Source organism: Hemiscyllium ocellatum, chromosome 10, assembly GCF_020745735.1.
Source record: "Hemiscyllium ocellatum isolate sHemOce1 chromosome 10, sHemOce1.pat.X.cur, whole genome shotgun sequence".
NCBI classification, from domain to species: Eukaryota; Metazoa; Chordata; class Chondrichthyes; order Orectolobiformes; family Hemiscylliidae; genus Hemiscyllium; species Hemiscyllium ocellatum.
The window spans coordinates 21,209,513-21,221,602 of NC_083410.1; the positions used below are offsets into that span (position 1 = coordinate 21,209,513).

General features: G+C 37.9%; 1 protein-coding gene across 5 annotated transcripts in view; it reads right to left on the minus strand.

Annotated features, from left to right (window-relative positions):
* birc6 (baculoviral IAP repeat containing 6) overlaps positions 1-12,090 on the minus strand; it is a 256,486-nt gene that overhangs the window by 17,404 nt on the left and 226,992 nt on the right. For all 5 annotated transcript variants that reach the window (XM_060831329.1, XM_060831332.1, XM_060831330.1 and 2 more), the window contains 4 exons: positions 7,112-7,257; positions 5,918-6,028; positions 2,785-3,002; positions 545-706 (listed from right to left, as the gene is read on the minus strand). In XM_060831329.1, coding sequence (XP_060687312.1) covers positions 545-706; positions 2,785-3,002; positions 5,918-6,028; positions 7,112-7,257 — 637 coding nt within the window. The remainder of the gene's footprint in view (positions 1-544; positions 707-2,784; positions 3,003-5,917; positions 6,029-7,111; positions 7,258-12,090) is intronic.

Consider the following 12,090-nt stretch of genomic DNA (forward strand, 5'->3'; position numbering starts at 1 on the left):
GCTCTCCAGGATGTGGGTAAGACCTTTCTGGTCTGGATTAAATTCCACCCCATATGTCAAAATCCTGACATCAGACAAAACCTCTCAGTAGTTTGAACCATTCTCCCCCTTGTGTTGCTATCACAACTATCTCAAACTTGTAACACAAGTGCTGGCAGTAGAAAATTGAGCCAGAAATGCAAAAAATCTATTTGCACAAAATATAAACCATTTCTAAATTCAGAATATAGATTATAAAATGGATAATTCTGTTCATTCCTTTCACATATTTCTACAAGTCCAAGATTAAAAGTTGACTGCAGTGATGGCCTCCTTTTACTTATCACAGATTCAAAATAATTTTATTACATGGAAATTTACTTGCTTTATCCAGTCAAAAACCTGATCATTAAGTAGATTTCACAGCATTATCTTACAATGACAAATCACCTATGTAAATGTTATACGTTTATCTTTGCTGTACAAAGCAGAAGTTAATTTTACAGGATTGCTGAACAAATCCAGCTTTATTTGAACACACATAACCTCCAATCTATTTCCTTACCTTTCCATCATTGTAAAGGTTTGGGTTAAATCGTACACTGTGTCCTCCTGTGGTTTCCAAGTTTACAAGTGGAGGAGAATTTGGATAATCTTGAGGAAAATATACATCAAATTCAAAACAACCATTTGCATAAGGTGTATCGGATGGTCCTGTGATAAGAACCTGATAGAGGGAAGAATGAGTCATCAAAACCAAACTAATTCCAGCATATTTATTGACAGTTTACCTTCTAAATTTTTAAAGAAAGCTGACATACATTAAGAAATAATTGCATAAATCTAACACATAACATCTCCAGAAACGGATTATAAAATGTAATTGTTATTGAAACCCAAAAATGCAGAAATTTCTAAAATCATATCTTCTGTCACATCCAGTGTTGTATAATGTGATAGTGCTGAAAGGATTCATATTGGAAACTGGATTAAGTTCCACACAATTGAATGAGGTCATATAGACTTGGGTGGAGAGAAGATTCCAACTCCTTTTGGCCCTGATGAAGCTAAATTGTCATCATTGTCTCCTGATCATTTTATTTATCATGAGCAACTAGCCAATGTAAGGTGCACCTGATTGCTACAATGCAATAAAGTACAACTTGTGAAACCAAGTATTTCTTCTCATTAAAATTCACTTAGGATTCAGCCTTTACCAGTGTTAACCAAATCGGCTCTTGGACTCAGTATAAAAAGGTTGAAGATGATGTTTGTGGCACAATGGTAGTGTCCTATCTTGGAGCAAGGAGGCCTGGATTCAGGATTCATCTGTTTTAAAGGTGTGTACTAACATTGCTGAACAAGTTGATTAGAAAATAGTAAGATAAGCACACCTATAGTGTAATGGTACTGACCACCTCTGAGCAAAGTTACCTGGGTTCACGACCCACCTGCTCCAAAGGTGTGTTTTTTAAAATTCATTCATGGGAATATAATTGCCCATCCAGAGTGTAATTTATTGCCCATCTCAGGGGATTCTTGAGAGTCTGCAGTCACATATAGTCCAGACCAGGTAAAGATAGCGGTTTCCTTCCCTAAAGGACATCAGTGAACCAGATGGGTTTTTTTCTCGACAACTGACAATGGCTTTGTGGTTATCAGATCCTTAATTCCAGATTTTTATTGAATTCAAGTTTATCATTTGCTATGGTAGAATTTAAACCCAGTCTTCAGATCATTATCTGGATCTCTGGATTAACAGTGCAGTGATGACACCATTAGGCCATTGTCTTCCCATCGATGTTTAACATTTAACAATATAAAAATATCTTGTGGTGCAGTGGCAATTATCCTATCTCTGAGCCAGCAGGCTCAGGTTCAAGTCCAGGCATATCATAAGATGAGTGAACTGGTTAATTAAAAATACCTATATCGAAGAATAAGGATGGCATTGCAAGGGGTGCATCTTCACCAAGGTAACAATAATTTTGCTTAAGTTTGGTAACTTCCGTTAGCAGTTTTTGTTACAGTGCCCCATGAAGGCCTGTCTAGCTTGATTTAGGTTTTAGTTTTATAAAGAGTAAACAGGGACACACCCCTATGGCACAGTGGTAGTATCCCCACCTCTTTTGTTTCATATAAATGGTGCTGATTTAACTGTACTAATACCGGATGGCTGCAAACCATGGTCCCTTACAACATGAAGTTCACCTTTTAATTAAAGCAAACATTTCCGCTTTTATCCTTCTCCTCAATACATTAATGAATGGAAATTAAAACAAAACTTTTAAACATAACTTTTGTTCACATTGCAAGATACTTAAGGTAACACATCTTAATTTTAAGTCACAGGTTGCAAACTTTCTGGAAAATAGATTGGACAGGTGATTAGCAACGAACGGCACATCTGCAGCTGGTGACAATGTGAGAGTATTGCACAGGTTTACTGATGCAGATACATTTCCTCCTTCTGTCCCCAAAGCTTTGTTCAAAGCCTCTTGCAATAGCACAGCCATAACTGAATGATTTTGAATATGAGACATTTGAATGTTCATAATGAACAATTAACATTTTGAATAAATTTATAGGAAACACTGAGATTTACTTCAAGGAATATGAATCTGTGCAGACGATGTCAAGGGCCCTCTTGTGGTGCAGTTGCAGTGCCCTTCCCCCAGATGAGGAGGGCTGGTTCAAGTTCCACCTGCTCCAGAGTTATGTAATAACATTTCTGAACAGGTTGATTAGAAAAATAGTTCAAATTTTAACAAAATAAACTATTTCAGCTTCATTTTTTTAACTCACTTTCATGATATCCAATCTCTCCTCATCACAGCGCACAAACACACTGGATGAAGAGGAAAGAGGCAGAGATGTTGAGAGTGTGACAGCCTCTTGTGCAAGGCGTCGAGCTCTGGCAGCACTGTTAGCATCGCTGGCATTCTTCACCTGAGACATATAATGGTAATTTACTTTGAAGATCAATTTTCCATCATCATCTTCTGTGACCATCTCAGCAGTATCTAAAAAGAAAACCATTTTTAAGTTTCGGTAGAAAATTTGAGATGATGCTTTCAACACAAAATACCAACCACCAATAAATAATCAGAAAAATGAGGTGCCATAGCCGACAGGGTAATGGGATCAAGAGCTGGAAAGTGAGCTTAGGTTGAACAGTTTTTCTGGTTGTCAAACACACAATCTATATTACGTTTGGTAGAAGTGGTGGCAAAATGATAACGTTAGTGCACCAGCAATCCAGAAAATCAGGCTGATGTTCTAGATAAATGGTTTTGACCCTCATATTTGTAAGTGGTGACATTTGAATTCAATGAAATTGGGAACTGGAAGCTAGACTAATGGTGACTACGTAACCACTGTTGATTATGGTTTAAAAAACTCATCTGATTTGCTAATCCTCTTTCAGGAAGGAAATCTGCCATCCTTATCTGGTCTGGCCTACATTTAACTCTAGACCCATAGTAATGTGGTCGACTTTTAAATTCCCCCTCGACAATCAGGGATGGGGAATAAATGCTGGTCTAGTCAGTGATGCTCACATTTCATGCATGATGTTTTAAAAATTAAATATAGATAATTACAATTGAATCAATCTAATTTCAAACGCCAGAAAGATGGATTCATCTCTTTTATCCAAGTAACATTCTTATAAACTCTCAAACATTAGCAAACAATCATTTCTATCTCAAGGATAAAGCTAATTTCTGAGCTGCCATGGCCATAAATCAATTGCTGGCAGGTGGGATTAGTTTGGGTTGGGATATCTGGCCGGCATGGACGGGTTGGACCAAAGGGTCTGTTTCCATGCTGTACATCTCTATGACTCTATGTTCACTTGATGCTATTTCTTTCAGTTAATGTTGGTCTCCAGGACCCCTGAAACAAACTATTAATTGAGCTCATTAATACTTATCAGAGATTCGCTAAAGTCATGTCTTCAATAACCTTGTAAAATGTCTTCCTCTGACACCACATAGTCCCAGAAGCAGAAAACTTTCCTCTCACTGACATTTGGGATTTCTTTCCAACTGTGACTTACTAGAAACTGATCACAGCACCTCTGCTGTTATGGGCCCCATCCCCTGCATGAAACTGCTTCTGGCTCCTTCTCTCTCTGGTAGTTATGAACTTCAAGTCAGCAAACACTTTAGCAACTATCTTGCCTTGTCATTCAGCTGAAATTTGACTTCTTTTGGATGCCGTTTCAAACACAATGCTCATAATTATTTACTAATCTTCAGAAAAACACAGGCCTGATCTTGACAGAAAATCTATAATTCATTTTTACCCTACTTTAGCACTCAAATTTTCATGTAGTAATAATAATATGAATCTGCATAGCACATTTAATAACTAATTAGAAATGCATCTCAAATAGGTTGCCCACAAGTTTAAGGACCAGAAAAAAATGGCCATCTCATTTTCAGTACTCTAAAAGAACAATGTTGTGAGCATCAAGTTGCCCTGACTACCTGTCTCCTACAATAAAGCAATAACCATACTTCAATGGCTGTAAAGCATAGTCTGAGGTTGTGCAAGGTGATAAATTCTCTAAACAGCATTCGAAACAGAGCAGCAATCTTTACCTGGAGGTAGTGGGGCAATGAGAACAAAAATCCAAAATCCTGGCTTTTAATAAAGTGCATCGTTTTTGTTAGACCAATCAATTCTCAGAAATGAGTATATTGTCACAAATTTGCTTATAGTATCAGATCTGCAGTGGCAAAGATCAGGATGCAGAATTTTAAAGCTGTTCAGGTGATCTCAGGATTATATATACAACCAAGCAGATCTGCTACACAGACACTTAAGATCACAGGTAGAATATAGGTAGGCAGACAGTAGGGTACAGAACACTTTATGCACAATAATGAAAGGAGGCGAGTTCTGTGTACACAACCTAGATATTCTAAACATAGCACAGATAGTAAAAAGCTGGCAATATTCCTCAGGGTACAATGAGGGTTTAGACAGTAATTATTGTTTCAATTCCCTGGTGGCAGGGGAAATAAGTCTGTATCAATGATTTTAAAGAGCAGTCTATTAATCACTTCTCTGTAACTGCTCTTAACATTTTAATTTTTTTTTCTCATTCATACATTTTCACACTTATTTCATGATAAGGCATTTACTCTGGAGAATTAATTCTCAAAACGCAGCTATTTTGATTTATAAAAACTGTATGATTACATAAATGCACCAATGCAAGTATGTATGTGAATATATTTAATGTTTATTCATCTAAAAATTGAAATGCTTGTGTACTCCATAAATGCAAAAACCATACTCAAATACAGTCTAATCCAGAATAAAGTGCAAAGCTTACCATTTATAACAAAATCCAAATTTCCTGTAATTTTACTTTGTTACATGTGCCCTGTTTGTTGCACTGAGATATGTTCCAGACTGCTGGGTCGCAACACAACTTAGAGGGGAAATTTGTCAGTAACGTATATGGTCAAAAGACAATCTAAAATGCAATGCCCCAAAGTGTAGTGACTTAGAGAAATCCATTCCTGGTAAAAAGAATTAAGCTTTCTGGGCCTTTGCTGTCACCTTTTAATTATCATCCAGAAAGCAACAACTATGTTTAAAATTTCATAGCTTTCAATAACCATTCAGGTTCTTACTCAAAGACTCATAGGGAAATGCAGTAACAGCTAAGTTCAAACTTGGCTCAACATTTACGAGCACAACTTCAAGACTGTTCGATAGCTATCAACAGAAGGAACCCTGGCCTTGACCTCCCGGCTAAAGTATGCTGCCATCAACTGTGACATCAGTAACACGTACTGTATTGATCACTAAGCTATTGAGAGAATGACACAAAGAGAGATTTAATTATGTAGAGCATTATTTACAGGAAATTCCATGTGTTCCGATTCAGATCCTTTAACACACATTAAAGTAAACGTACCGAATTGCAGTTTTTTCATTGCAGCGACATACTTTTCCTCCAGAGAACGTGTGACCGCTAAAGGTCTCGGTCTTACCATTGCCTTCTTTGTTGATTCAGCAATTTTCTTTTCTGAAACAGAGGGGCAGGGAATGAATACAGGAGCAAATCCAATATGGCGTTGAGATCTCTGAAGAGTCCTCACTCGCAGTTTAAAAAAAGGAAGCAATGAACAAAAAGAGATACTGATATGGTCGGAACAGCAGGGATGCAAGATGGCTCACGTGGAGCATGAAGAGTGGCATTGATCAGTTGAGCTGAATGGCCTGTTTGTACTGTAAATTCCATGTTTACAAATAAGCTGTACAGTTACAGTATTGTCCCCAGATACTATACAAATCCAAGTTCTTTTTCTTTAGTTTGATCTCGTGTTGGAGTTAAGTGGTCTCAGTTGGCACAGTAGCTGGACAATGTCCACTCGGCATTCTTGGGCTAGGAATATGAAACACAGACTGGAAATTCTGCTGCTGTTCACTACCAGTCAGTACCTTTTTCCTGTAATTGCATGCAGACACAAAGAGGATCTGGCTCAGCTGCGATGTACAGTGCACTGACTATAAAATACTTCTGTTGTGAAAACACAATCAAGTCATGCACATTAGCTAGATGGCAGTGATCCACAGCCCACACTTGCTAGCAAGTCAAAACCTACATACAAAACAAGGGAAACATAGACTGATAGTTAAGGAGGCTAATGTCAGTTACTTTAAAAATTTACTCTGTATAGCAAATTGAAGAGAATGTGCCTTATAAAATGTTGCAGTCTCCCAAAAGTAAAGGAATTGCAGTTACACTCTATTCTCTTTGTACATGAATGTCTGCAGAGCTCAATTCCCAACAGAAATGGAATAGAACTTGGATTAAAGATTCTCAAATTAACATTTCTTTGGATGGAGGTGGTAGAGGAAGAGAGAAAGACAGATTTCTATTGAAGATAGTATAAACCGTGAGAAGTTTTATATTACAAGCATCATATCAATGTTAAAATACATTCTGCATATTTCTCTGTGCAGTCTGACAGAGGGCACTGCCATAAGACAAAATATTCACAGAAAAAAAACACTGCCTGGATGTTTTCAAAAATAAAACTAAAACCACGGCTGATGCCAGAAATTACTTCTTCAAAACGTACACCTTAACAGTTGATAGTCATACCTTGGGCTGCCTGTCGCAGGCTGTTGGTTGCCAATTGGACAATCTCAGCAGTTTGTTGAATATCAGGTACAAGCAGCGTTAATCCTTCAGATTCTGCTTCTGCTGCATCACTCTTGGACCCCACTTTGCTTTTATCTTTCTTAGATCTGCCAAAAATGAAGAGTAATTGTTACTGGGCTTCATAATAAAATGTTCTATTTTAGTTACCAATATGCATATTTTGTTTATATCATCAATAATAATATCCATCCCAAAACCTAAGTTAGTAAAGCCAACACAAGATGTTTCCATTGTAAAATTACACTCCGTTCAATGCAGTAATAATCATTCCTAGGTATACAACATTCTGTGTACAACAAAGGTTTGTTAACTAATGAGCTAATGAAGCTTCAAAGACTTGTATCAACCAGAGAAGCATTGTGTCTTGTTTGAAGTTTGTTACATTTTGAAAACTATGATATTGCAATCATGGGTAACCTGGCTGCCAAATTATTATTTCCATCAATTCTGGAAGAAACATTTTAGCTGGCAGAAAGCAATAACACTTTTATTAAAACAAAGAGACAACTTAGTTGATAATTCCAATGTATCTGTTGGGAATATAAATGGGTTGCAGTCCGATGAAATAATAAGTCACCGCACTTTGAAAAAAATGACACTATTCAGAGATGCTTCAACTTCATGAAGGGCTTCATGCAATTTTAACTGTATAATATACCACCAGTGGCACAGACCTGATGTACATAAACTGTGCACTTGAAGCTGAGCTCAGCCTCTGTTTAGCTAATCTAGACAAAGTCATTGGGGCTTGCAGCGTGGCTCCCTTTGACAAAGTAGGAGACTGATATATTCATTTGCAGAGCCCAGTCCTCTGAAGGAAAATGTGAGTTTGTGTAGTTATCGCACCTTTACAAACAAAGGAATCTTGGGAGACATTGTTCTCATTTGAAAGAATGAAGATGACCTTAAGTGTTCATTGTTTCTGTAACTTCAGACAGGTCATGCTGCACCAAAGTAGTATTCTGACAATTTATACTTAACGGTGCCTCAAATTATCAAAAGGTGCTTTGCAGTCATGAAGTACTGAGACACTTGGCCAAAAGCTTATTCAAAGCTTTTAAAGAAGAGTGGGGGTTAGAAAGCCTGGGGCTTAAGGACAGAATTCAAGAGCCAAGGACCTCAGTAACTTCATGGCAGCTCGTAGGACAAAGGAAATTAGGCTTGCAAAATAGAGTGAAATAAAAAGGTTACAACCCTGTGATGTAAACATCAAAATTGTGACTTCCAGAATAACATTCACACATTATGGAGAATATGAAGTGTAAACAGTAATATAATTATTACAAGTTCTGCAATTGATAAATATTCAGATAATGCTCCACTAACCCTTTCTAAAATAAGAGCGCTTGGTTGCTATCACAGTGAAATGAACCGGACTTAGTCTTAAAGCAACTTCAAAATAATTAAACCAAATTGAACCAGTATCAGTCCCTTTTATAACTAGGTGTACTAAATTACTTTTTAGCTTAGCTTGCATCTTGCAGGTTTAAAGTTTTACTACTTAAATTCTAAATCAAAGCATCGACAGTTCAAAATGTAAACTAAAACTTCTAAATGTTTCAAAGCACCCATTAAAACAGTGCACAGACAAATTTTCAACATTTCCTCACTAAGTCATTAGAAGGTCTCTTCCTCCTAACTTAGGACCACACAAGTAACACGACCAGAGAACACAACTGGTAATGGGAATACCCAAGAAAATAAGTAATTCAATTACTGACCGTCCTCAGTTATTGAAGCACATTCCCTCTTGACACACACAAACCAACCAAGAAACGTTTTGGGGAAAATATTTCATGGATTTTACTTAAAGGAACTCAAGTTGGAAGAGTTAAAATTAAGATGCAGCCTGAAGACAACTTTTTAAATTACTTCTTCCAACAATTAAAACAAAAGCACATTCATTAACAAACATTATTTGGGCCCCACAGAAGTTTAGAAAGCATACTAAGCCCTTCCCAAAGTAGTTTCAAAGACTGATCCCAAAAGTTAGAGAGAAGAATTGAAGCAACGCAGGTGTGCACTTGAGCAGACAGGAACAATGAGTCTCCTACCAAGGGGAAGGTTAGAAAATTACTAATTGGTTAGATGATAGAAAGTGGACTGCAGTTTTTCAATCAAATTTGGAAAAAAAGTACAAGATATTAAGATTGCACTAAAGAAAGTGGAAGTTTTTTTTCTCAAAAGATTTCAAGATTATGAGACTACGAAACTCTCAGCTATGGGTTCAGTGTAGGTGTCATTCCTGGTCACTGTATATTTCAATATGTGGAAATGTGGATACAGTATAAAGAGGAAGCTGTGTCACAGATGCAGATAGTGTCAGAATAGGAGGCATAGTTAATATTTCAGAACATGAAAGTTTTGTCGATAAGGAGCAATGAACTAAAAAAGGGCAGAAGAATTTGTTGGTGTGCGGGCGAAGAATACAGAATGGAAGGAGGATCAGTGCAGAGCAATTTACAAGTACAAGTGCAAGTGCATAAATGACTAAAAGGCACACTTCAGATTGGGTGAGACTCTTAAAACAAAAACCTAATGGAATTCAAGTACTCTGTGTTGCGATAAAGGCAAGTGTCTGCAAAAACCTTAAGACAGTTGAACACAATACTGTGATCCACATTGGAGGAGGAATAAAATCACATAGGAGGAGTAAACTTCTAGCCCCTCATGTCAGCTCTACTATTCAGTATGATGATAGCTGATCAGATTATGGCCACAACTCTTCCCTGCCTATTCCACGTAACCCTGGACTCTCCTGTTGAGAGCCCTCATTCCTGATGAAGGACTCTTACCAGAAACATTCTCCTGGTCCTCGGATGCTGCCTGACCCACTGTGCTTTTCCAACACCACACTCTCGACTCTCCTGTTGAGAGTCCCATTCAAGACTAAGTTAGACATTGACAAAACCGCGGAAGCATCCCATGGAAGAGAATTCCAAAAACAAAAGGACACTCAGGAGAAATCCTTCACCTCCATGTTAACGGGTGACCTAATACTCTGAAATTGTTTACCAAGTTCTGCATTCCCCACAAGAGGAAACATTGTCTCAACATCTACCTGTTCAAGCCTCTTCCTATTTCTTCAAAACTCCAATGAAGTTAGAACCGACCTGCTTAACCTTCTGTCAATGCAAATATCTTTCCTTAAATAGGTGACCAAAACTGTACACTGTACTTTACCATTCCACCTGTAAAAAGGCTCTCCTATCTTTGTACTTCATAGCCCTCACAATAAAGGTCAACATTCCAATTCCATTTGGAAATAATCACTATGCCTGCATATCAAGGTTTCAGACAGGGCATCACTGTACATGTTCACTAGGTTTACACTTAACGGTAAGGTTTAGGGAGTGTTGCTGAACAAAGAGACTTTGGAGTGCAGGTTCATAGTTCCTTGAAAGTGAAGTCACAGGTAGATAGGGTAGTGAAGGCGGCATTTGGTATGCTTTCTTTTATTGGTCAGACTATGGAGTACAGGAGTTGGGAGGTCATGTTGCGGCTGTACAGGACATTGGTTAGGCCACTGTTAGAATATTGCGTGCAATTCTGGTCTCCTTCCTATCAGAAAGATGTTGTGAAACTTGAAAGGGTTCAGAAAAGATTTACAAGGATGTTGCCAGATTGAGCTATAGGGAGAGGCTGAACAGGCTGGGGCTGTTTTCCCTGGAGCGTCGGAGGCCGAGAGGTGACCTTATAGAGGTTTACAAAATTATGCAGGGCTTAGAAAGGGTAAACAGAAAGTCTTTTCCCTGGGGTCGGGGAGTCCAGAACGTGAGGGCATAGGCTTAGGGTGAGAGGGGAAAGATATAAAAGAGATCTACGAGACAACTTTTTCACACAGATGGTGTACGTGTATGGAATGAGCTGCCAGAGGGTGTGGTGGAGGCTGGTACAATTGCAACATTTGAGACATTTGGATGGGTATATGAACAGGAAGGGTTTGGAGGGATATGGGCCGGGTGCTGGCAGGTGGGACTAGATTGGGTTGGGATATCTGGTCGGCATGGACGGGTTGGACTGAAGGGCCTGTTTCCATGCTGTACATCTCTTTGACTTGAAAAGTATGGATGTTTTTTCATTAGAAAAATGCAGAATATAACAAAACATAATTGGTGTTAAAACTTTGAGATAAATGGGATAAGATAGTTAGAAACAGCAGTTTCTTGCAGTTCGGCAACCAAGACAAAGAACCATAGGTACAAGAATGAAAACAATAGTTAGCTTTGGCAGGAGAGACTTCTTTGCACAGCTAGTTGCAAACTTTGGAATTCACTTAGTGTTTGTAGCTGAAGTAGAAACAATGGCAACATTGAAGATTAGATTGCACAGAAGAACAAAGGAAAACAGGTTGAAGGATTATGGGAACAGAATCACCGGTGCAATTAAGATTGTTTGGTTGAATGGAAATTAAATGTCATCTTGAACTGCTTGGAGCACACGGCTTGTTTCTTGTCGCTCTTATGTATGTCTACATATTGCTCCAAGCTTCAATGTGAATCAAAGATTTATCATTCGCTGCACAAAAGCTTGTTAACACGGATGGAACAGTGCCACAGCAACAGCCTACTCATTCAGATCCTGGGGAAAACTGGGAAAAAAAATCCTGAACATTGCAAGACTGGGCAAAAGCCAATAAGTCATCTTGAAAAGACAAACTCAAAAGGGATAAAACAAAGTATTATCTGATGTCTGTAAAGCCAAAAGATAGAGAGTTTTTTGTTGATATAATTAAATTATCACATATTACTTATAGTATTGAGAACATTTGATTTAACATATATTTGTGCAAAGAGCACTTGTTTAATCACAAATGCTCTTTGCACAAATATAGTTATATTTTGCTTATTTATTAAGAAACATACTTGCAGCTTAATAATATGCAGTTGGAGAGTTACTTGGGAATGGAACGAATTAAA